General features: G+C 44.5%; 1 protein-coding gene across 4 annotated transcripts; it reads right to left on the reverse strand.

Annotated features, from left to right (window-relative positions):
* Positions 1-303: 303 nt before the first annotated feature.
* Positions 304-17,023, reverse strand: slc38a10 (solute carrier family 38 member 10). 4 transcript variants are annotated; one of them, XM_070990037.1, is made up of 19 exons: positions 16,814-17,023; positions 16,364-16,622; positions 14,955-15,072; positions 14,494-14,539; positions 14,260-14,353; positions 13,993-14,136; positions 12,378-12,502; positions 11,471-11,595; positions 8,367-8,469; positions 7,775-7,957; positions 7,283-7,394; positions 5,870-5,976; positions 5,613-5,766; positions 3,932-4,096; positions 3,409-3,846; positions 3,215-3,301; positions 2,518-2,538; positions 1,941-2,084; positions 304-1,852 (listed from the first exon to the last, which is right to left on the reverse strand). In XM_070990037.1, the coding sequence occupies exons 8-19, from the start codon at positions 11,593-11,595 to the stop codon at positions 681-683; spliced, it is 2,811 nt and encodes a 936-aa protein (XP_070846138.1). In that variant the 5' UTR covers positions 12,378-12,502; positions 13,993-14,136; positions 14,260-14,353; positions 14,494-14,539; positions 14,955-15,072; positions 16,364-16,622; positions 16,814-17,023; the 3' UTR covers positions 304-680. The 4 variants fall into 4 exon arrangements, with proteins under 4 accessions (XP_070846138.1, XP_070846139.1, XP_070846136.1 ...); XM_070990038.1 differs by having other exon boundaries at positions 16,809-17,023; XM_070990035.1 differs by lacking the exon at positions 11,471-11,595.
* Positions 17,024-22,433: the final 5,410 nt, after the last annotated feature.

Consider the following 22,433-nt stretch of genomic DNA (forward strand, 5'->3'; position numbering starts at 1 on the left):
ATGGAATGATTAGCAACTGGAGTCATGGATCCAGATGGATTGAGCTGCGTCATTGTCTGCAGTTCATCAAACAGTAAGGCTACATTATATACCTCGTAGCTCCAGCATGAGGTTGTGTTCAGTTACTTTCATTTGAAAGTAGAATGAAACAACACTTAGGGCGTGTGAACACACATTACATCTGGCGTGTGTTAAATGTAGGTTCAAAGGAACCTTCAACTTTGATCGCACCACACATTTACAATATTTACAGGTCAAAGTAACAGATGAACACAAACTGACTGAAATGTTGAACACAAAAACAGCACAGGAGTCAGTGAAGCACAGATCCTGCAGAGGCAGACTCTCCTAAGGAGGAACAAGGGTGATTCAAGTACAAACATTAATACTGTATATTCTTCCTCTCTAAATGCTCCACAGAGTGACATTTGCATAGTTTTATTTACATTTCAACAGTTACCTCTTCAAAATGCTCCCCCTACAGAAAAAAATAAGTTAATATTTACATACACTTTGCTCTTTAATAAGACTTTGGGTTATTTCCAGAGTACACAGAGAGAGAAAATGTTCCTCTTAGTCTGTATAACATTTCTGAAGGCAAAAAAGAATGTAAGGCAACGATATTGTGGTCCACAGTCTGATACATGAGTGAATGAGAATCTGTGCGTGTCTGATGTGTGTTATTTCGCTCCTTCATCCTCTGAGACCTGCTTAATCTGCCGTGAGTGCACCATTGCCCTGGCCAGTAGCTGCTCCTCCAGGGCCGCGTGTAGGTCTGAGCCCCCCAGCTCCAGCAGGGGCTCCAGCCCCGGCACACCCCTGGTCTCCTGTGGAGGCCCTCCAGCCTCTCTTGGTCCCAGTGCCCTGCGCCTCCGCCTTAGATCCATGTCTCCCTGGTCCCTGACCCTCTCGTGGGAGCCCTGGGGGTGAGCCTCGGCCCCTTCTTCCACACCTTCTCTGGGGTCCACCGGAGTAGCAGCCTCCTCTTTGAGGTCTCGTCCTCCTGTCTTCAAAGCTTCACCGTCTTCTCTCTCAGCCCCCTGTGCAGCTTTTCCAGCATTTCTGGCTGCTGCAGCTCGCTCCAGGTGGGCCAGCCTATCCTCGGCCTCCTCCACAATCATCTCTTTCCTCGCTCTCTCAAGTATTTCATTGTCTGCTTTCTGGATCTCCTGCTGAAGTCTCTCTTTAGCAGCTTTCTCCTGTGCAAGTTTCTCTTTGGCCGCTCTCTCTTTCTCCAGCTCCTGTTCTATGGCCAGCTTCTTTATTCTCTCTCTTTCCAGTTCTTTTTCTAACCTTGCCTGCACTTCTTTCTCTATCCTTTCTCTCTCTACTTGTAACTCGTGTTCTTTGGCCAGGCTTTCCAGTTTCTCCCTCTCAACCCTTTGTTTTTCCAGTCTTGCCTGATCCTCTCTCTTCAGCTCTTCTCTTTTTAGATTTTCAATTTTCTCTTTTTCCTTATCCAGGCTTCTTTCTTCATCTGTAAGTTGAGCTGCCTGATTGTTTTGATGTACAGGCTGACCATCATCGACTCTCTTCTTTCCCAGTGGCACTCCTCTCGCTCCCAGCTCGCTCTGCTTATGGGATCCTCCTCCAGCTGCAGGATCGACATCCTCCTTGTAAGGCACCTGAACGGGTACTTTTTGAGCCCCAACCTCAGCGCCCTTGTCCACAGCCTGAGCTTGATTCTGGGCCACGGCGTGAGGCTCAGCTACTCCACCCTGTGGAGCTCCAGCTACCTCTGGCTGCTTCAGCTCTGACGCCAGGCCAGACTCTTTGGGCTTTGCTGCTCCACCTTCCATCACCTCCAAGTGTTCCTGGATGCCTTTCTCTGCCTCGCCTTCAGCAGCAGCCCCTTAAAGTTATAAACACTTTGTCACTTTTTCTTAAATTGAATGCCCACACCAAGTGCAACATCTGCAAAACATTATATGTATACACACCCGCAGGTTGTTGTTGCTGGTGGATTTCCTTGTGTTGCTCTTCTATGACAGCCAGTAGTTTCGCCTGCTGGTCAAGAAGTCTCTTCTGTTGCACTTGCTGCTCCTTGATCACCTGCAGTAGAACTGCATGGTTGAACTGGCCCTCTGCATGATAGAGACAGTGAATTAAATTAGGTCACAACCTGCTCTGACAACACTGCATTAGTCAAGAAGCATAGTTAGGCTGTTGTTGGGCCAGTTCTCTATGTGAGAGGGGAAGGGAAATTGATAATATACCACTATGGCTTAGTGCTGTTTGGTGATCCATTCAAACACACATCTCTAGGTTGTGGCCTTAAACATAAACTGGAATGGGCAGTACAGGGCAGCTGTAGACATACACAAACTATGTTAGGGGACAAGGTGAGTGGGTGGATTCTACACTGGCACATTATTCAGTTATATGACAAAAACACAAATTAATATATATACTGTATGTATTTGTAAATATTTATTAACTTAATAGATAAATGGCCCACTGAGTGAATGACAGAGCGACAGACCGGGGTAAAGAGAAGAAGCAAGAGGGAATTCATACCTGCAACCAGCTTTTTTATCACTGTGATAGGAGTCCGGCAGAGAAAGAAAGAAAAAAGGGGGGTAAAGATGGAGGACAGAGAGGGCAAAAGTAAACAGAACAAAAAAGTCAACAAAAGCCAAAAATGACTGTGTGGTGTATCAAGCCAGATCAAGAAGTAGGAGAAAGAAGTGGATCTGAATAGCTCTGCTGTCTTTGACACCATTCGTGTCGTCAGGAATAGGAACAACAAGCGAAACAGGCAAACTGAGAGGTGGAAAGAGAGCCAGGGGCATAAACAGCATGCAGCGGACACACTGCAAATTCATTACAATTGTTTGTGATGAAGCGTTATGTTCGCTGTGTTTTTTGTGCCCTCTTTCCTGCAACCTGCCTCAATCTTTTGTATTTCTGTTCCCACATTTTTAAGAATGACTTGTAGAGTTTTCTGAACAGTGCACACCAACAGTGCACTGGTGATTTCCCCCCCACATGGGGATAAAGAGGAAACAGTCATGTGCTGGGTCTTACTGTCAAAGCACCATTGTATTTCACAGGCTTGTACACCATCCTCATAAAGCTGAGGCTACTGTCAGTGGAAAAGCTGGTACTCCCGCCTCTTCTACATGAAATTCTTGCTGTATGATCACTGAATGTTGGCACAAAAGTGACCTGAGACCACTGACTCATGTCAATAAACCCTTTCTCCTCCACTTACCGTCCAACTTCTCATCAGCTGCGTCTTTGCTGTCTGCAGCTGGAGCCTCATCTGCTGCAGCATGATGCTCTCCTTCGGGAAGTGGAGCTGAAGGATCAGAAGTTATCACCAGGTCAGTGTTGCATTTTCCAAAGCAAACAGTTTTTTCTCCCAGCTACCTTAAACTGCAGTTATACTAGAAGAGCAACACTCACGTTTCCCTGCAGCATCTGGAGCTTTGGCCACATTATCGACTTTCTCTGCCGCAGCCTGACTTTCCACTGCAGCTACATTCCCCGCAAGAGGCTCTTTCACAGGATCGAGCTTCTCAACTTTCTTTGGTGGGGGAACTGCGTCTGCCACCGGCTTCTCTACCACCTCATTGGACAGGACTTCCCCTCCACCCAAATCCAGCTCCTCTTTCCTCACAACAGCCTCTGCGGGTTTTGGTTTCTCTTCAGCCCTCTCGGCTTCCACGGCGTGCCCTCGCTCTTCATCTCGTTTGGGTTCTTCCTGTCCTCCTCCTGCAGGAGGAACGGGTTGCTTCTTGTCCTCCTCCAGCTCTGCGTTGTTTTTTCTTGTGTCTACCTTGACCTCGTCATGAGGGATGGGCGGTTCGTGGCGATGGGCCTCCCCCTCTGGCACTGCGACACCTGGGTAAACAGACAAAACATCACTGATTCTATACAGTTCAGCAGACAACTGGTTAAGATTCGAGTCCTGTTTCAGTTTGCTTACCAGCATCAGGGCGGTCCAACTGCACCTCTTCCTCCTTCTTCCTCGCAGGTAGTTCCACTGGTCCTTTAATCTGGGGGGGCTCAGCCCTCTCTACAGGTTTTAACACCTCCACAGCTGGAAGATCAGGTTTATCTATCTCCACTGGCCTCTTGTTTGCAGGACTGTCTACATGAAAACACACAGAACACAATTCATTACAACACAGACGACTGCGACTGAACGTCACCTCTACGAACAAGTTAGATAGCAAAATGACTCGGTAAAAGATTTATACAACCATTAAAATAAAGTTTTCACGCTCAGATATTTTTTACTGTTGTTAAGTACTGCTGCTGGTGAGCTTTTTATTTGCCCTTGCTGCGTTTCCTTCACACAGCCAGTATATACAGTTAGTCTGGAAAGCATGAGACGAATTACTGTGACTAAATTAAGAAACCATAAATTTGACACCTCATTTATTCCACTATTTTCTCTTGTCTGAGCAAAGTAAAATGACTGTATTACTATTTACCACTGGCCCCTTTATTTTCTTGTACAGTTATGTTTATTACACACATTAACTGCTAGCATTAAAATAAATGAATACCTCGACATATCTCCCATAAACTGTTTGTACAGATACACTCAGCCGTAATTGATTTCACTGACTATATCCAATGAGTGGATCCACTAGGTGGCAGCAAATACTGACAATGGCAATACAGAGACATTTGGTGCAGTATAATGAATGAGGGAGACGGAGATGAATTCAAATTGAAAGTGACAAACAGGAAACAGGTGTGGAGGTCGGGGGTTTCACCTGGAGTGACAATATTAGGAAAGAAAGCAGTACAATCAAATAACAGTTCAGACTAACAGGCGGAAAGAAGATGGTGAAAGAAAAACTTTGGTGGAGTCGGTGAGCAGGTTGGAAAAGGATGCTACTGAAGGGTAAAGAGTGGAAGTGAAAGTAAAAGCCCCTCCTGTCACCTCAAAAATGAGAAGATTCCTCTCCATCTCATCTCCATTTGTTTCGTCTGCACCCCTCTCCCCTCCCCAAACCCATATCACCCTCTTCCCTTTATAAAGCCAGAGCTTGCAGGCATTTTATAGCTGCCACAGGAGATATGGGGGGGAGACGGGAGTGTAGACAATGTGTTTTGGGGGGGAGGGGATGGCAGGAGAAATGAAACAGAGGTAGAGGGGTGGAGAGAAATTACTCGAGTTTGAAGGGCATCACTCTCGCTCCATCAATGTCAAGCACTCAGAGCTGCTCTCAGATATTATCAAGAGGTTATCTCCTCACCCTGGCTGTCTGTCTATCAGTCCCTCTGTCTGTCTCCATCTTTTCTTCTCACAGAGATGAAAGAAACCCGTTTTTTTGCTGTGGCTTTGTGCTTCTGTTTTAGTCTCATTGGCCCTTTGCAATGGCCTCATATTCTCTTTGTGTTGTGGTCTTTGGGCGCTGCAGTCCGCGACTTTGAAAATAAAACAAGAGATAAACATGTCTCCCTTGCTGCCGGTGCCTTTTGCATGAAATAATCACACGTAGGACTGCTGTCCACTCTCAGACTCTGCAGACAATGCTGGCTCCGGCCCGTTGAGGTAAATGTTTCCACGGATCATTAGTAAACCACTTTAATCTACATTCCATCAAGTAGATAAATGATTGCCAGCCATTACCACATGCTGTGATCTTTACCGTGCAGTTCAGGGAGGTCCGGTAGGGGCGGGTTGTTCTTGTCAGGTGCTGGAGGGGGGGGAGGTTGGACCTTGATGCCAGGGCTTCTGGATGAAATTGAAAGTGTGGTGAAGGTGCTGACCAGCAGGATGCCCAGACCCACCCAAAGCACCAGCTACAGAACAGAAAGAAAGAGACGCACAACAGGTCAGAAACAGTGAATAAACATATTGTCACTGAGCAAATCATAAGGATTGTGCTAATTCTGACTATGTTACCTGAGCGATGATGCCATTCTTTTGGATCTTTCTGTAGATGAGAGCAGGGCATATGAAGCAGATGAGGCTGCCCATGGTGGCTCCAGTCAGACCCAGAATGGTTTCCACTTAAGAGAGAAAGGGAGAGAAAAACACAGGGATTATCTCGTGGTCCTGCGGTGCAGTGATGTCTAACCAGGGGCACTCACAGGGGCACAGTCAGCTAAAACTAATGGATAAATTGTTCACAAATTGTTAATGGTAATGGACAGAGAGTTGAAATAACTAAACAAAAGTGATGGATGTATGAACAGAAACTGACCTAAACACTGACAATCAAGTACATGCAAAGAACAATATTCACTGTTTGTGATGTTATTTAACATCTGCATTAAAATCTACTGAAATGAACACATTTGGAGACTGCCTGGTGGTGTTGATCAAGAGGTACTTGAGCTCATCTGATGGGATATGGGGGTATGTTAGAAAAATGGTTGGGAACCAGTACTGTAGAGCTCGCTGGGAGAAACATGGCATCAAACACCGCCAGAGCTGAGGGGTTTGCGTCCCGCTGAGAGCACTGCTCCACATCTCTTCTGCTAAAAAAACTCAAAGCAATTCCCCATATCTACACTCTTTATCTCCATTCATATCTGCCTCTGCCATTCATAACCGGCACTCGCCCAGGCCCAGGCTCCCATCCATGGAACCCTGCTACTGGCAGCAGCGAGCCCTGGCCCCACCCCTGTCCCTGTGGACTGGGCCGGCTGGGCGTCGGGCCTGGAAACCCATCATTCATCCAGAGGACGGACACCATATTGTCTCCCTCAGATTTAGAGTCCATTCTCCCCAGGGTCCTTACCTCCCTTCTCCTCAGTCTATTAGTCTGATTAGATACACAAAGAGCCAGCCAGACCCGCCGTGTGTATGTGTGTGTGTGTGTATGTGTGTTTCTGTGTCCACCCAATGAAAAGTTTAACAAACAGCGACCATATAAAAGGATGAATAAAACATAAACTCACGCTAACCTTTACATCTCCACTATTCTGGTTTGTGAGAGGGACGAACAGATTCAAAGAACCTGACAGAGAGCCAATATTGGTGCGTACATGGATTTGTGTGTGTGTGTGTGTGTGTGTGTGTGTGTGTGTGAGAGAAGGGAGAGAGTCTGTGAGAATAATAGCCCTATCTTCCCGTCTGCCCGTCTAAAAGGAGATAAAAGTTAGGGCCCTGATTTAAGGACTGTGTTAGAGTGTGACAGTCACTGACTCGTAAAGTCACATTCACACACGTCGTAAAGCTCCCCAGCTACTCCGCCCACATAAAGGAACACATGCACCTTAAAGACCTCCAGTCAGCGAGCTGTACACATATGCACACACATGCCATTTCAATCCACACGTGATTGTTCACACACACACACACAGGACATACCGTTGGGGATGAGAATGCCTCCCAGCATGGTGCCAAACACAATGCAGAGGGTGATCGCCTTGAAGCGCAGAGGAGGCATGTATCCCCCGGCAGCAAAGGTCCCATCCTTCTGCTGCAAGATGGAAAAAAGAGATGAGAGGAAACATTAAATAAATTAAATGTCACAAATCTCAGATTTACGATTCAATTTTTGTTTCTGGGGCAGCTTGTGCGACTTAGTGTTTCCGCCACATTCATTCAAGTGTTGTGTCTGCACCGATGCTTGTGCGCAATATTGTTTTATTTTTCGTCATCATATTGTCAACGGTCAGTATTACTGGTCTGTTTTCACCAAAAAAACAATGATGTCATATTTGAGTTCCAAAGCAGGTGTTTCCAGGGGGCTCTATTTATATGGAACAACATGTTTCTATTGTTATTATTATCAAACTGTGGAACAGAGAAGATGTAACTTTCCCGAACAGCTGGCTTATGAGGAGCATTCAAGCTCACCTGCTGCTCAAAGAGCATGGTGTTGATGGCCTGGCGGCAGGGCAGGATCATCATGGGGAATCCCACGGCCACAGACATCATAAAGCCTACGCGGATCATCTCTGTCACCAAATTGGACGGGAAGTTCATCAGCACGTTGCCCGCAATGTTCTCTGTGAAACTGACGTAGCCAAAGAAACCCACCTGGTTCGGAGAGAGGTGGAGGAAAGCGAAAAGAGGGAGACGTGAATATGTAGGAGAACAAGGTTCCTCACTGTTTGCTAAATGAAACTTGGGTGCATATGAATAACACATCTGCTGTGCTGTCTGATGGAAACATCCCCTTTCAAAACTCTGTTGGTGCCAATTCAAAAGAATAAAAGAGCAATTTTACCACTGATACACATATAAAAATTGGTGGATCTGGCACAAGACAGAAAAGCACTTCACAGCTTTTCAGGCATTGATTTGAAGATGTGTGAAAAGGATCAGGACAAACATGTCCAGTAATATCACTCAGTTTCCATGTGACAGCACTGGCAGTGGCAAATGCAGAAATGTAGCCTGTGTACATGACGGTGGCTGGTGAGCGTGGAAGTGTGGTTCCACTCACAGTGATGTAGAAGATGGTGACTACGTTGAGGGCTGAGGTGAAGATGGTGCTCATGCGTTTGACGGACGGCTCGTCCAGGCTGTCGTAGGTCGGGAGGACCTGCCTGCGAGAGACAAGCAGCCCAACAACAACACAATCTGCATGCTGCATGACACAAGACCGCATGGGTGCTGCTGTGGTGCTTTCATGTGCTGTCTGGATTACCAGATACAAAGCTTTTGCTATGGGAACTGTCACTCCAGAGGCTGGAAACTGCTTTGTGAGTTTCTTTATTGGGGGCTACGGCTGTATGGAAGCCCATTTGTGCCACTTAATCAAATGATGCATGTCTCTCTTCATGTCCTGTGGCTTCAATGTATTGTTGATAAGAAACAACGGAGCCAGTTTTGACCAATAACATCTGAGAAGTGATTGAAATGAAGAGCAGATTGCCACTTCCCAACATACAATAAGTGATTCAATGCAAGTCCGGACATAAAAGACATCATCCTACAAGTTCTGAATCTGTACATCAGACATGCACATGAATGCAACAACTTTTTCAGCATGTGGATTTCTTCATATCATGAATATAATATTTATTAACTAGCAATTCATTTCCAAATGTTTTAAATAACCATTTTCAAAACAGCAGTGGATTGATGTAATATCATGGCAGTGTGGGTGAGGCGTGTAGGAAGTGGTTGTCTCCATATGAGCGTGCGTATGTGCGTATGTGTGTGACACAGAATGGGTGACAGTAGTCAAGGCTGGCTGAGGTTGAACCTGAGTCTGTCTGCCAAACCCAGGTATGTGTCGCCTTCATTTTCAGTCCTGTGTGTGGAGGGGACCATCGGCACATTACCCAGTGAATTTACAGGCTTTATATATAACAGTGAGTGCCTGGCAGGTTTTAGAGTGTTATAAACTTTCCTGGCAGACTCTTTGTGCTTGCCTCCTCTTTTTCTCTCTCACTCCCTCATATATATGTGAAAGGAAGAAACAGAGAGACACAGAGAAAGAGAAACCATAACTTTCTCTGCCTCCCGTTCTCTCTTTGCCCGTCTCTCTTTCACACGCTCTGGTTTTATGAGCAAGCACTGTCCCGTGGTGCGTTTTCTTGACGCTTGTTTAATCTGCAAACCAGTAAATCGCATAGCCAAGGTTAAATAAAACGGCAGATTGTAAGTGGGGAGCTGAAGCATCTAATGGTCAGTCAATAGTCCCGACTCAGAGGCTAATGTGTTTTTGCTTTAACGCTGGCCTTAAATGGAGGAAATATGACGGAGGTCTTCAAAGCGAACGCGGGGGAAATGGGCATGCGTGTTGGGAGAGCGAGTGTGTGTGCTGTAGGTAATATCATTAACTGAGTTGAAAGCATGCTGATCATCACAGAGGGACATTTTTGCTGCACGTTTTTCTTATGTCCCTCTATTATGAGCTAACTGCTCCTCGCCATTCAAACGTGCAGCCAAAAAACAACGGGGCCAGCTCCCATCCCGTCATAATGGTGATGTTAAGTAATGTTTTAACTGAAAGTAAACACATTTCATGAATGTAATAAAAATCCAATGTGCTGAGAGCTGTTTAATCAGCCTGTGAATACATCAGTGTGTGTCTGTAAGATGGCGGCGGTCCAATGTGTTGATTAGTGGTTTGGCTTAAGCTGCCTGCCTCCTAACGCAGTGCTCGCCTCGCTCGGCCTGACCACAGGCCAAGAAATCGCCCTGCCAAATATCACTCAGCGGCGCTAGTGGGAACAGACGCGCAAAACACACAAGCATAAACACACACACAAGCGCGCACTTTCTTCTTCCTCTAAAATGCCCACACCTCACTTGCTAATGAACGAGCCCGCCATACCATAATGTTATGTTGGCTTTGTGCGATTACATTAATTAAAGTCTCGTTTCAGTCTCAAGGCTACAGTCACCCACTCCTGCCACTTACCTCACTCTCTCTCACACAAACAAACCCTTACAGTACCACCACCCAAACATCTGGCTCCTAATGACCTCACCGCAGCGCTCCCTGCATCTTTCCCCAGCGCCGCATTCAAATCAAAGATAAGACCTCGCACACCCGGATCCCGCTAGGTGCTCACACATTCCCCTTCACCCGCTCAACTCACCGCAAACCCAGAGCAAAAGCAGCAAAGCGTAGAGGAGAGGACAAAAAAAGGCCGTGACAGAGCATGCAGATGGATGAAAATGGAGTAGTGAATGAATACGGTGAGACGGAGAAGCTCTGTTTAAGCTGTGAGAAGTGACATGTATTAGTGTGACCTCTGCAGTCACTGTGGGGAAAGTTAATGGAATGTCAAGATTAGAGTGAAAACCTTTTTACTATCTGGTGACAAATCGCCTCAATGTACGAACAGTATTTGCCACACTAGCTGGGTCTGCATCCATGTGTACTATGCACAGTTTCAGATCAAAAAGGTTAAGTGGGAAATGACTGAAAGTTCACTAAAAAGCCTTTACTCTCCTTTTGTTGTTAGCTAACAGTCAAGAATTTGCCTAAATGTAATCAGTTTTTGACTGTTTTTCATTCAGTGAATTCTCATTGTAGTTTTTGTGGCATTTAAAAGTCTCTTGACAACTGCAAGGCGCAACAAAATGTTTGCTTTCTGTAACAGCCAAATTTAGTTTTATTTGCATCACACCAGAGCAAACATGAGCAGGAGTTTGGACAAAAAGCAAGTTTAAGCCTCGGGTTAATTCTCCACAGGGCAGAAACAGATAAGCTGACTGCGAGAGGCACATTAGCAAAATCAAGCAGCCTCACTTTGAAAGCAGAAATCTCTCAACAACGACCTCCTCTCCACCACAAATGTGTCTCTTTCACATGACAAACTCACTCCAAGCCCTCCACTGTGGCTTAAAGGAATGATGCAAGAACACATGCACTAATTGTGACGTTTGCTCAATTTCTACATGCAGCAATGAAAGACTCAATTTACTGTGACGCTGCAGGAGTTAAGACAGTTTGAGCATCTACCCACAACATGATTTTAGGACTACTTTCAGATTTTCCATGATCTGACTCTTTTGTTTTTGCATCTTGTTCAACATTAGTTTTATTACGTGGTCCCGTGCGAGTGGAGGGGCAGGAGGAGTACTTACGACTGACAGGCGAAGGCCATGCCACAGATGGGGAGACAGCGAAACACACCCTCCCAGCGCACCACATTGACCTGCCCTAGCCACCAGCCGCTGAGCAGCCCGTGTTTGAACGAGGACAGCACCATCTGAGGGGAAGGAGGGGGGGGAGGGAGGGAGGTTACGGCCCAAACCAAATGAAGACAAGTCGGGGAAGAGCACGAACATGAGGAGGGGGGGGGGGGACTGCTGCACCCATGCTGCCGGCTCACAGACAGATAATGAGAGTAATGAATGAGGGGAGAAAACCAGAGAAAATGAAGAAAAGGAAACAAAAAGAGACATGACAAGAAAGCCCATACTGAACGAAAAACCTGTTGTAGCTGACAAAGTTGAGTAATGAAGGCGATACGTAATGAATAAAGGTAAATTCATAAATTTGATTAAAAGTAAGAGGCTTGTGAGAGGGTAATCTAGTCACAAACTACCCCACAGGTTTTCTATCAGCATGTGTTTCCAACATCTCGCTCCTTTAATTACCTGATTTAAGTCCCGAAGGACAGCAGAACACTCCAGCCTCCCACACCCACACCCAGGACACTCATCCTGGGTGTGGAGCGGTGGCGGGAGGGCAGCAAAGATGAAACTTTCACTTCAGGTTGTTGCACTCCTCTGCCTTATTACTACTGCCACCAAAAACACACACATACTGACACACTCACAGAGCTCAAATTTCTCAGACCAAAACCCGAATTAAAAAGGTGGAAATGGGAATGATTGAGAGGGGTGGGCGGAGGGTTCAGGTAGGCAGGAGGGGGGGTTAAGGAGCGTAAAGTTGCAGGGAAAACATCAGGCTTCCTTCACTCTCCACCCCCCCGCCACTGCCCTTACAGTGGTGTTATTCTGGGGGTGGTTTCCATGGTTTACTTACGGGTGACAGCAGAAGGTTGTGGCGATAATGGGCAGGCACTGAATGACGCCCTTGAAGCGCCACAGGTGAACCCGCTCAAACCAGGAGCCCGAGATTATGCCGTAGCGCAGAGATGACAACACTATCTACAGCACCGGCAACAGAAACAGCAGTGGGACAGAGGGGAGCAAAGAAAGGGTGCAGAGGAGGATATCAAGGAGAGTGAGGGGGAGCAGGACACAAGGGAAAAAGAGGAAGGGAAAGAGGTAAAGTGGTACAATGAGCAGAAAGGAATAGGATGAAAGGAGGGAGGGAAGATACATCACTGTTAGAGGGTTAGGGGTCTGGACTGGGCCGGGCCTGGATCTGAAGCCAGACGCACACCACACCAATACTCCAGGTTATTACCATGCTACGGAACTACAAGTCACATGACACAGAGAGGCTGCAAACAGCAGTGAGGAGTCTGTGGAAGCAGCATTAAAGGTCAGTGAAACAGAACGACACAAACACACACACACACACACAAACTGTGTGTGTACATTTAAAGAGTAAATGAGATGAATCACATGAGGCAGAAAACTGCTGCTGGACTGTCAATGGAGCAGTGTTGCACTCTCTGTTGGACCAGAACAGCTATCTGAAGGCATCATCAAGGAAGCCAGGAAAATTGAATCAACATTTTCATCATTTCTGACATTTTACAGGCTTCCTTATTCAATTAATAAAAGTAAATTTAAGCTATTGATAATGAAAAAAATAGATGACAGCTCAAACCAGCTATAAATATGAGTCTAGAGGAAGTCTGAAATATATGAACTGAATATGACATTGCAACTTGCAACAAATGAGCAAATATAGAAAGATAATACTCTAACAACCACAAATCTGTGATTCAGTACATCTGACCTCCATTTACTTTGCACTTGCAGTGCTTAAAATGTCTCTAGTGGCCACTTCCAAGTAGTTCTTCCTTCCCAGGGGAGAGCCTTTGTTTCAGCCTATAAAGAGCAGTGCAGCAATAGTTTTCTGCCTGATGTGAATTAGTGTGTATTTGCTCTTTATAAAAAAGAGGAGCAAGACAATATTGTGCCAGTAAGGAAGAAACAGTTCTGTACAATGGAGCATATAAGGAAGAATCAACACAGAATACAACAAAATAACATTTATCCAAACAATATTTAGAAAATCAAACAGGTTTCAAGCTTAAACAGAGAGCAGCATCAATGAACTATGTTACCAGTTATAAATGCGTCTGTAGTTTTAATGTGTAACATGTCTTTGGAGGAGAAGATGACAACTAAGAGCACACTGGCTTCAAAATCAACAAATTTAATATTCAAAATGCTGTAAGAAAAACTGTCCTCCATTTCTGTGAATAAAAAAAGAAATTGATCGCTTTGGATCTGATACTTCATATGATCACCTTTCATGCACATTATGATAAACTTCATATGACTTACTGTGCTGTACAACTGCATAGCTATCATACCACAAGTCTTTTATCTTCTACTAGGGCAGCTCTACTTCATGCATTTTGATTGCCAAGATTTGACTGCAAATGCCAAAGTGTGCTTCCACTGCAGTCTATTCAGATGCACTGTATGGAGTGTAGTCTGTGAGTTGGTGGGCTCACCGTGAACATGAAGAGGGTATAGAACATGAGAGCCATAGCGGAGAAGGACTGGATGGAGGACATCATGTTCCTCTGCAGACTCAGAGGGAGGACGATGAACAGAGACACAGCGATCAACAGCAGCACGCGGAAACTGAACGTCACCTGTCGAAGATAAGTGTGACAACGTTGTTTCTAAAGGAAATGCAGAAGAGAGCAGCGGAGATACGGTAGTGCTCAGAATGTTCAAAGATTGAGAAATTAATATAGCAAATACTGATCTCAAACCTGTAAACCTAAGAGCTGAGCGAAGAAATTTGAGCCCAGATCAGCTATCACGACGTAGAAGGCAATACAGGTACCCAACATCAAACCGATCATACTGCAGGGGGGGAGAGGGGACAGGGGGAATCACAATTATTATTAGAGCCTATAGTTTGGGAAATAAATCCGTTTTAGTTTTTATTTATAGAAAGTCAAGTCACAGCTAAATATGTGTGATGAATTAATAATGAGACTTGCCTTGTCTCCACCAGTGTTTTTCCTGGCTTCCCGTAAGCATGGAATGCTGTAGAGAAGAGAGTGACGTCAGTGTGAACTACATGTGGAGTAACAGATGGCAGTGCCCTAAAAATAGTCTCTGTTTTAGTAATACCTATCAATACATCTCAAACGGCCGTGGCTATGCTTATCTGGAGTTCCCAACACACTAGTTATTCTCCATCCAATGCAGTGGCTTAAACTTTAAATCTGCACGATTCTTGTTTATCATCATTCCGGGTAGTGACGAGGTTTTCTGTAAATGAAGATTCTGATGCTGACACAGTTTTATCTGTCTACATATGTGAGATTGCAATCATTGCTACTGCTAACTACCAACTTCTTCCTCTATTTTAAAAAGGGTGGTGGCTGTTGCTGTCAAAACACAACAGATGGCTTATCCGTGACAGTCTATCGTGTCACTCATTGCTATTTCAACTCACCCAATCCGGCATAGGTCCTTCTTTTGGTGTTGCTTGCTGTGTGGACCAGGAACATGCAAGACTTGTGAGTCATCCACGAGCAGAAGAACAACAGTAGAGTTCCCAGCACTATGCCACACTGTAAGAGGACAGAGAGGCACTAAAACACAGAACATACACATCCAGCTATCCATAGAGTTACCTTGGAATATGGTCGTACTAAAATACAAAATTCAAAGTAATGTCCTCTATTAAATTATAAAGGCAAATAATGTATTCAAGGTGACTTTGCTTGAGGCTTGATATCCTGGTTGGGATCCTACAAAACTAACTTTGCTGCATTTAGTCTTTAAAACTAACTAGAACACCAGTCCAAAGGGGAAACACAATTGCCAGTTTATATTAGGTTTATGGAAAAAAATGTTTACAGTTTACTTGTGTACACATAGGTTCATGACCACACACAGCAAACACACAGAGGAAGTGAGGCAGCAAGTGGGCTGAAATGCTTCACAGCAAGTGGTTTCCAGAGATCAAACTGTGATCACAATGAATTTCTGAATTCTTCTTCCTTTTTTGCCCTATTTTCCACTCCGAGGTTGGAGGGTAATGCCTTGCACTACAGTATTTTGCCAAAGGGTAGTTCAGCAGAGCTTTGCAAACACAGGGGGCCTCAAACAAGCTTGGTATTTGTGTCACAACCTGTTAGACAAAGTGTTCAGTCACTGATGTCCTTGCACAGTGATAACACAAAACACAGCGAGGCAAAAAGGAAACCCACTGTCATCGAGCTGAAGGTTGCGACATACAATGTGTTACTTTAGCATGACGTTAATTCGACAATTTGTCGTAATTTTTTTCAATTATGTTGTGTAATACTGAAAGGTGTCTTTAATATTTTACTCCCAACCGTTTTACATCTGCAAGGTCTAAGTAAATATTAGAAACAGCTTTCTGTAAAATCCAACACTACCCCACATAACCACTGACTATACATAATTTCTGTGACATCAACATGGAGCACATTAATGTGTACTTGATGTATGACAACCTGGACCAAATCATCCCAGGGTTTTCAGATATACAGTACATTTTATCAACTCTTCACAGGGTGTGTATAGCTACCTGTGTGCTACTTGATATGTGTTATTAATGGAATTAAACAAATGCTCATATTAATGCTGTTAGAAACATTTCCCTATACCTGTAAAGTCTGATTTGTCCAAACCGTATATGCAGCCAAATATGGAAAGTAATTACCGTAAATAAGATTCTTTTAGTAACTTTTAAATACTGGATTTGTAATTGTTTTTAAGCTACGTAAATGAGCTAAACAGCTACTACTTCTTCCACCATAGTTAAATAAAGGGAAACGTTTCTTCGCGGCACCTGCACGTTCGTAGGTGCGCGTGCAGCCGCAGGTGACCCACCTGTTTGAAGCAGAAGGGCATGGTAAGCACACTGACTCCGACGATGCTGTTCACCACGTTCATGATAAGACCCCAGTTGGACGCCGTCATTTTGAGCCGCTAGCTGACAGGTCCTCCTCCGGTAAGAAAATGTCAACCAGCCGACCGTTAAAGGCTGACGGTGCAGTATAACGGTCAAATGTCTGGTCCAAAGCGGACACTCGGGACTAAATTCCGGGTGGGTTTTGTTGAATCCTCCGTCGGTTAGTGACGTGGCGCTCTGAAGAAAACATAGAGACAACTGAGTCTGACGTTGGCCACATTTTAACGGTCCACGGTCAATTTGTAAAATACCCATTAAGTAAACATAAACGCACATGTAAAATGTATTCAAATAAGACCCGTAGGTCGTAAAGATTTTATCTTTTTGCTAGCAAGCTAACGCAACCGTCATTAGTTTCATTACCTCACCTTTGTCTTCGACTTCTGCCCCCACCGCCTCACTGCCTTCTTTACGTTATCATCGGTAATTTCGTGGCGTTAAACGGTCATTTCTCGCTGAAAAACTGCGCCTGTATATAATGATAACGTTACAGGCTAACGGGAACTGGTAAGCAAATGATGCTAAAACCAGCCTGTTTTTTACAGACGAGTATCCAGGAAGTAGAGGTTAAAGTCGATGAGATGTCAGAAGACAACACAGCCTGCAGGTTTCATTTCCGTTGAAACACTCGGGCGCCCGCTAGTGGTTACATAACAGTCATGGATTTGGTACTTTCAGACGTTCACAGAGGTGGAGGTCTTCCCTTTCCTGATAACTCTGCTGTCATGTGCTTTATTTGAGTCTTTTCTTTTAATGCTGCTTTTCTTAACTTCTACTTCACTGCATTTCAGAAGTAAATATGGTACTTTAACTCTATTCATCTTACTACTATGGCTACACGTTATTGTCCAGACAAAGATTTTACATAAAAAAACATACTGTAGCCTATAATAAGTTTATAAAATACAATGCATTGTTATTGAATTTTTAATTTAATTATTAATTTTTTTCTTTCTGAACTCAGTCATCATCTCACAAACCCTCAGATTTAACTTGAGACCCTTTAGAGGGGATCTTAAGCCAACTGACACTTTGATGCATCAGCAGCAATTTAAGAACGTCAAATGTAATAGTATCTCAGTCACACAGGTCAGTTTTCTACAGGATGAGTAGTTCTAGTTTTGATTCTTTATCAACATTTTCCTTATAAAACTTTTCCTTCAGTAATATCTTGAATGAATCAAAAATTAACTTTATTAACTGACAAAAAAAACACAGATAGAACAACATGAGGAAGACAAGAACAGTGAAAACTGTGAATACATACAGGCCAGTTCCTTGAATTTCACAGGGAATAACAGAACATATGTTATGTTGGCTGTCACGTGTTGTGCTGCTGTGATGTTGGTGTATACAGGTGTGTGTGTGGGTGTGTGTGCGCATGCCTGCATTCTGAACAGTCGATCTATGAGGTGGATGGGTGAAAGAAAGAGAAATGAATAAAGGAGAGTATAGCAAGGGAGATATGTTCAATATGTTTAAATTGAAGACAGAGAGGGAAAAAATAATTATCAATAGTAAAGATTAAAAAGTACACTAATGCCACTCCTCATTTTTGCTGCTTCCAATACTGATACCACTAAAAATAACAATAATAATAATAAGTCGGAGGCTGGGGTTGAGCTGTGTAGTCCACTACTGTTGAGCTCTGTAGTCATAACAATACCAACAGACATGCACGAATCCTGTTTTTCCAGATGCCTCAGTGATTCCCTCCAGGAAGGGGAAACAGGCAACAGAGGGATGCGAGGGCGAAAGGTGTGAGGGGGAACAAAAAAGACTAAAACAGAACAGGCCGATTGTGGATGACGTCAGAGAAAACAGTCAGCCCGAGCACCTGAAACGTGGCTGGCAGCATAGCCGGGTTTATTTCTGTCAGCCAAAGCGCCTGCCTGGTGCCCTCTCTGATAGATGACTATTGTGTTGTTTGACCAGGAAAGAGAAGAGGGAGCGAGGGGCTGGAGGAGGAGGAGGAGGAGGAGGAGGAGGAGGAGGAGGAGGTGGTGGCTGGCCTGGGAGCTTTCCCTGAGCTGGGTGTGCTTTCCCCCAAGGATGAAGGATTTTCAGAAGCAGAGATGTGATGCAACTTTGAGAGGTGAACAGTGGGAATTTGGGATTGTATAGATGTATGTGTATGTATGTGTGTGTTTGTGTGCATGTGTGTGTGTGTGTGTGTGTGTGTGTGTGTGTACTGTCTTGGCAAGTTGCGGAAAGTCCTGTCTGTAGAATTTATACGTTTTTCGATATCATCTCTGAAAACACATGTTCATGGATAATATTACCTTTTTTTTTTAGTTTCTATCATGACAAGATTTCTTTTTTTACACAGTTCCTGCACATTGTTCCCACCTTTCATTGTTTACTATTCTCCTGTTTTACCCTCCCATAAAGCACTTATTTAGCACTGACTTACGTAAATGCTATAAATAAAGTTTATTGTCATTGTGTGTGCATGTGTATGAGTGTGTGTGTGCATACGTGTGTGATCAGAGAGGTTAAGACAGGAAAACCCTGGTCATTGTGCACCAGTGACCCCTCAAAATCAATGTGACAGACCGGTTGATTGGCTGGAGGGTCCTGTCTCTCTGCACCTAATCCCTCAAGGTGGACCCTCAGCCAGGCCTGCTGTGCTTGTAAGGGTGTGTGTGTGTGTGTGTGTGTGTGTGTGTGTGTGTGTGTGTGTGTGTGTGTGTGTGCGTGTGCGTGCGTGCGTGCGTGCGTGTGTGTGTGTGTGGATGTATCTGTGCTTGTATGTGTGTCTTTCTGCACCTAATCCCTTAAGATAGACCAAAGGCCATGGGATGGGGTATTAGTGCAGTTACAGGCAGTCAGGCCAGTGTGTGTGTGCATGTGTGTGTGCTGGAGAGTATGAGAGAGTGTGAGCACTACTCCACAGTAGTCCAATTAGACTGCAGAGTACCTATGTATTTCTATGGGACTCAGTCATGTGTAGCGGTAGTAGTGAGTTTTTCGGGGGGGCAAATTTTAGGGCAGATTTGGACGGATAACCCAGTTGGAGCGAAATTAGATGCAGGCATCTGGATTTGACCCTGGGCCCTCACCGTGACCCTGGGTCACTCAGGGGTCACGGGGCACAAAGCAGAGCACTGACCCTGCACAGGTCAAGCATGCGGGCGACTGAAAGGACGCCTTTGTGGGGCCTGGCATGCTCACTATTTCCCATGAGCACCAGGGGACTGTGTCTGCCCAGGAAACTGGACCGGAGAGTGGGCCAGACAAAGTGTGTGCATGCTCATGTATTACTCACATTGTGGGGACATAAATCTGCTTATACAGTCACATTGTGGGGACTCACAATTCTTGTGGGGACAAAATGCAGGTCCCCATCATGTAAATCATAACATTTTAGGGTGATCACTTGGATTAAGGTTAGGTTAAGGGTTAGGGTTAGGCAAGTAGTGGTTGTGGTTAGGGTACGAATGTAAGTCTATGTAATGTTCCAGAAGTGTGTGTGTGTGTGTGTGTGTGTGTGTGTGTGTGTGTGTGTGTGTGTGTGTGTGTGTGTGTGCGCGTGTGTGTGTGTCTGCATGTCTGCATGTATGGACGTAAACCATAATTGATTTTTGTTGATTTTTTGCTTATTTGCCTTATGATTATCACTGACTGAGGGTCATAGTTTACACTGATTTTTATTTGCTTCTACATTACTTGGTATGTGTTTGTTTGTGTTTGCGCTTTTCAGAGAGACTTTGGTCAGCAACAGACTGTCAGGTAATAACCCCACAAGTCCAATTCACGTTTAAAGTTCACTTGAAGGGTTACATATTACTCAGTAAAAAAAAATCCGCCACCCTTGGACGTATTCCCTTTCAAATCTGCTTTACTTAGTGCCTGAAAGGTTGACATGCTGGAGATACTTGATTTTTTACTTCTGTTTATGTTTGTGTGTGGGTGTCAGGGAGAGAGATGCGGCTTAGATTTTTAGGTATGCCCGTGGTCATTGCTTGTGTACATCTGTTAGCGCCTCCTTAATGAGTGCATGCACGCTGTCTCCAGTCCTGTGTGTGGCCCTCAGAGAGGGAGAGAGAAGCCCTCTGCTCCAGTAATCACATTTAATTACGCACCAGCATTAGACGGCCTATGAATAGGGTTTTTAGGCAGGCCTCTCACACAGAAATTGGCTGCATCCAGCTGAACATTGCCCACTTTTGTCCTGCCGGTCCCACTACATTCTATTAAGACTTTGTCATTTGACCATCAGCAGAGCACTATGGTCTAGCACTAACAACTGCTGGACTAATGCTACACATTAAAAAACTGGAAGGTAAAGAGAACAAAAGGCGTTTTCTTGGCTGAACGGCTTGCGTCTGCCCCATTAATGAAGCAAATGGACCACACATTAGGCTCCATCCACAATTGCGTAGCACCTTGAATCGCAGATAAAGGATGTATAGTCTCAAGGAAATCCTCCACGTCTGCTTATCTGAGGTTTAAGCAAAAATTTGTGGGTGTTTCTTTTGGAGGGAAGAAGTGGAATTTACTTTGTTAATCTCCAGGGGGGCTCTTGCACTGTGAAATCAATTTGGAGGCAGAGCGTTTTTTAAGATGATTTTGCATCGCAGAGAGAGGAGAGAGAGAGATGCACATGCATGCGCAGCTGTGTGTGCATGCATGTGCAGCAACTTGTGTGTGTGTGTGTTAACGCTGACATTCATCACCTTGTTTACGCTCAGAAATAATTCTGTTCATACTCACATAATCTGTCTTTGGGTCAACACTTGTAAACATCTCAACAGTTTACACCCAAAACTAAACATGTGTCTGTGAAACTATGACAATATTTTAGTGCTTTTAGTTTATTTGTGCTTGCATACACACGCGCCCAAAGCATTGTGGGTACATTTTGGATTTTATTCCATTTTATGCTATATTTACTATTAATACTGGTCATTTTTCCCATTAACTGACATAACTGAAAGTTCAGTTATGTTTTCAAACCATTTTAATGCTGTTTTATTTTTAGATGATATACATGAGATGGCCAGAAGCATTGCAGTACTCAGGTTATTCCCTCATCTGCTACTCCCTACATGTCAGCTAGACAACTCAGACTACATATATATACAGTATCTTCCTCTTTCTAAATATCTCTTAACTTTTCTACATTAGCATTGGCAAAAAAAATCTTGACACACGCACACTCACTCTCCCCCTCTCTCATACTGACACGCACACACTGTGTCTGAGATAGCGCCCAAACTGACCATAAATCCAGTGTGTTTTTAAAAGGCCAGACCTATAAAGAGAAGAGGTGACAGAGCAGCACTGATGGGTCAATATGGCCTCCATCCTACCACACATGCACACTGTCAGATGTCACAGATACAGTACATACGAATGTACTCACATGCATAACCATACATCTTGCACATGCAGTATGTTACATTTGCATGAGAACACACTCAATCATATATTTATATATATATGTATATGTATATATCTAACAACACATACATAGGGTTCATGCTGGACCACTTGATGTACAGCATGTAGGGTCCTGTATGTGTGTGTGTGCGTGCATCCACACACACACACACACACACACACACACACACACACACACACACACACACACACACACAGGACCAGTGTGTAGTGAATGGTGTGTTTGACTGGAACAGAATGACTGTGGGGATTCATGCTGGCTTTCCTCTATTAAACTCTGCAATAAGGCTCACTGTGTATGGGAGTGCTGACGTCCCTGCCCACCTCAGTGATCTACAGCCTGTGTATGTGCGTGCGTGTGTGTGTGTGTGTGTTTGCGTGTTTGCGTGTGCGCGCGTGCATACTAAACTGTACCTGTTCCCAATGATCTATAGCTGCAGGGGATTTTATATACCATACACGAACATTTGTGTGCATTTGTGTGTGTTTAAATCAATGTTTGCGAGTGAGCGTGTCCACATGGGCGTGCAGCTGCGTGCTCCATAGCTCTGGTTTGCAATGGTTTGGGGTTTGGCACACAGA

Source organism: Chaetodon trifascialis, chromosome 21, assembly GCF_039877785.1.
Source record: "Chaetodon trifascialis isolate fChaTrf1 chromosome 21, fChaTrf1.hap1, whole genome shotgun sequence".
Lineage (NCBI taxonomy): Eukaryota > Metazoa > Chordata > Actinopteri > Chaetodontiformes > Chaetodontidae > Chaetodon > Chaetodon trifascialis.

What these genes read in the sequence shown, in the direction of transcription:
- slc38a10 (XM_070990035.1), bottom strand. Translation starts at nt 16,453, where the DNA reads ATGACGGCGTCCAACTGGGGTCTTATCATGAACGTGGTGAACAGCATC. An exon ending in CTCAGCTCTTAGGTTTACAG is followed by an intron (nt 14,137 to 14,259) that starts GTTTGAGATCAG and finishes TATCTTCGACAG; the next exon opens with GTGACGTTCAGTTTCCGCGT. An exon ending in CCATGCTCTTTGAGCAGCAG is followed by an intron (nt 7,395 to 7,774) that starts GTGAGCTTGAAT and finishes TCCATCTTGCAG; the next exon opens with CAGAAGGATGGGACCTTTGC.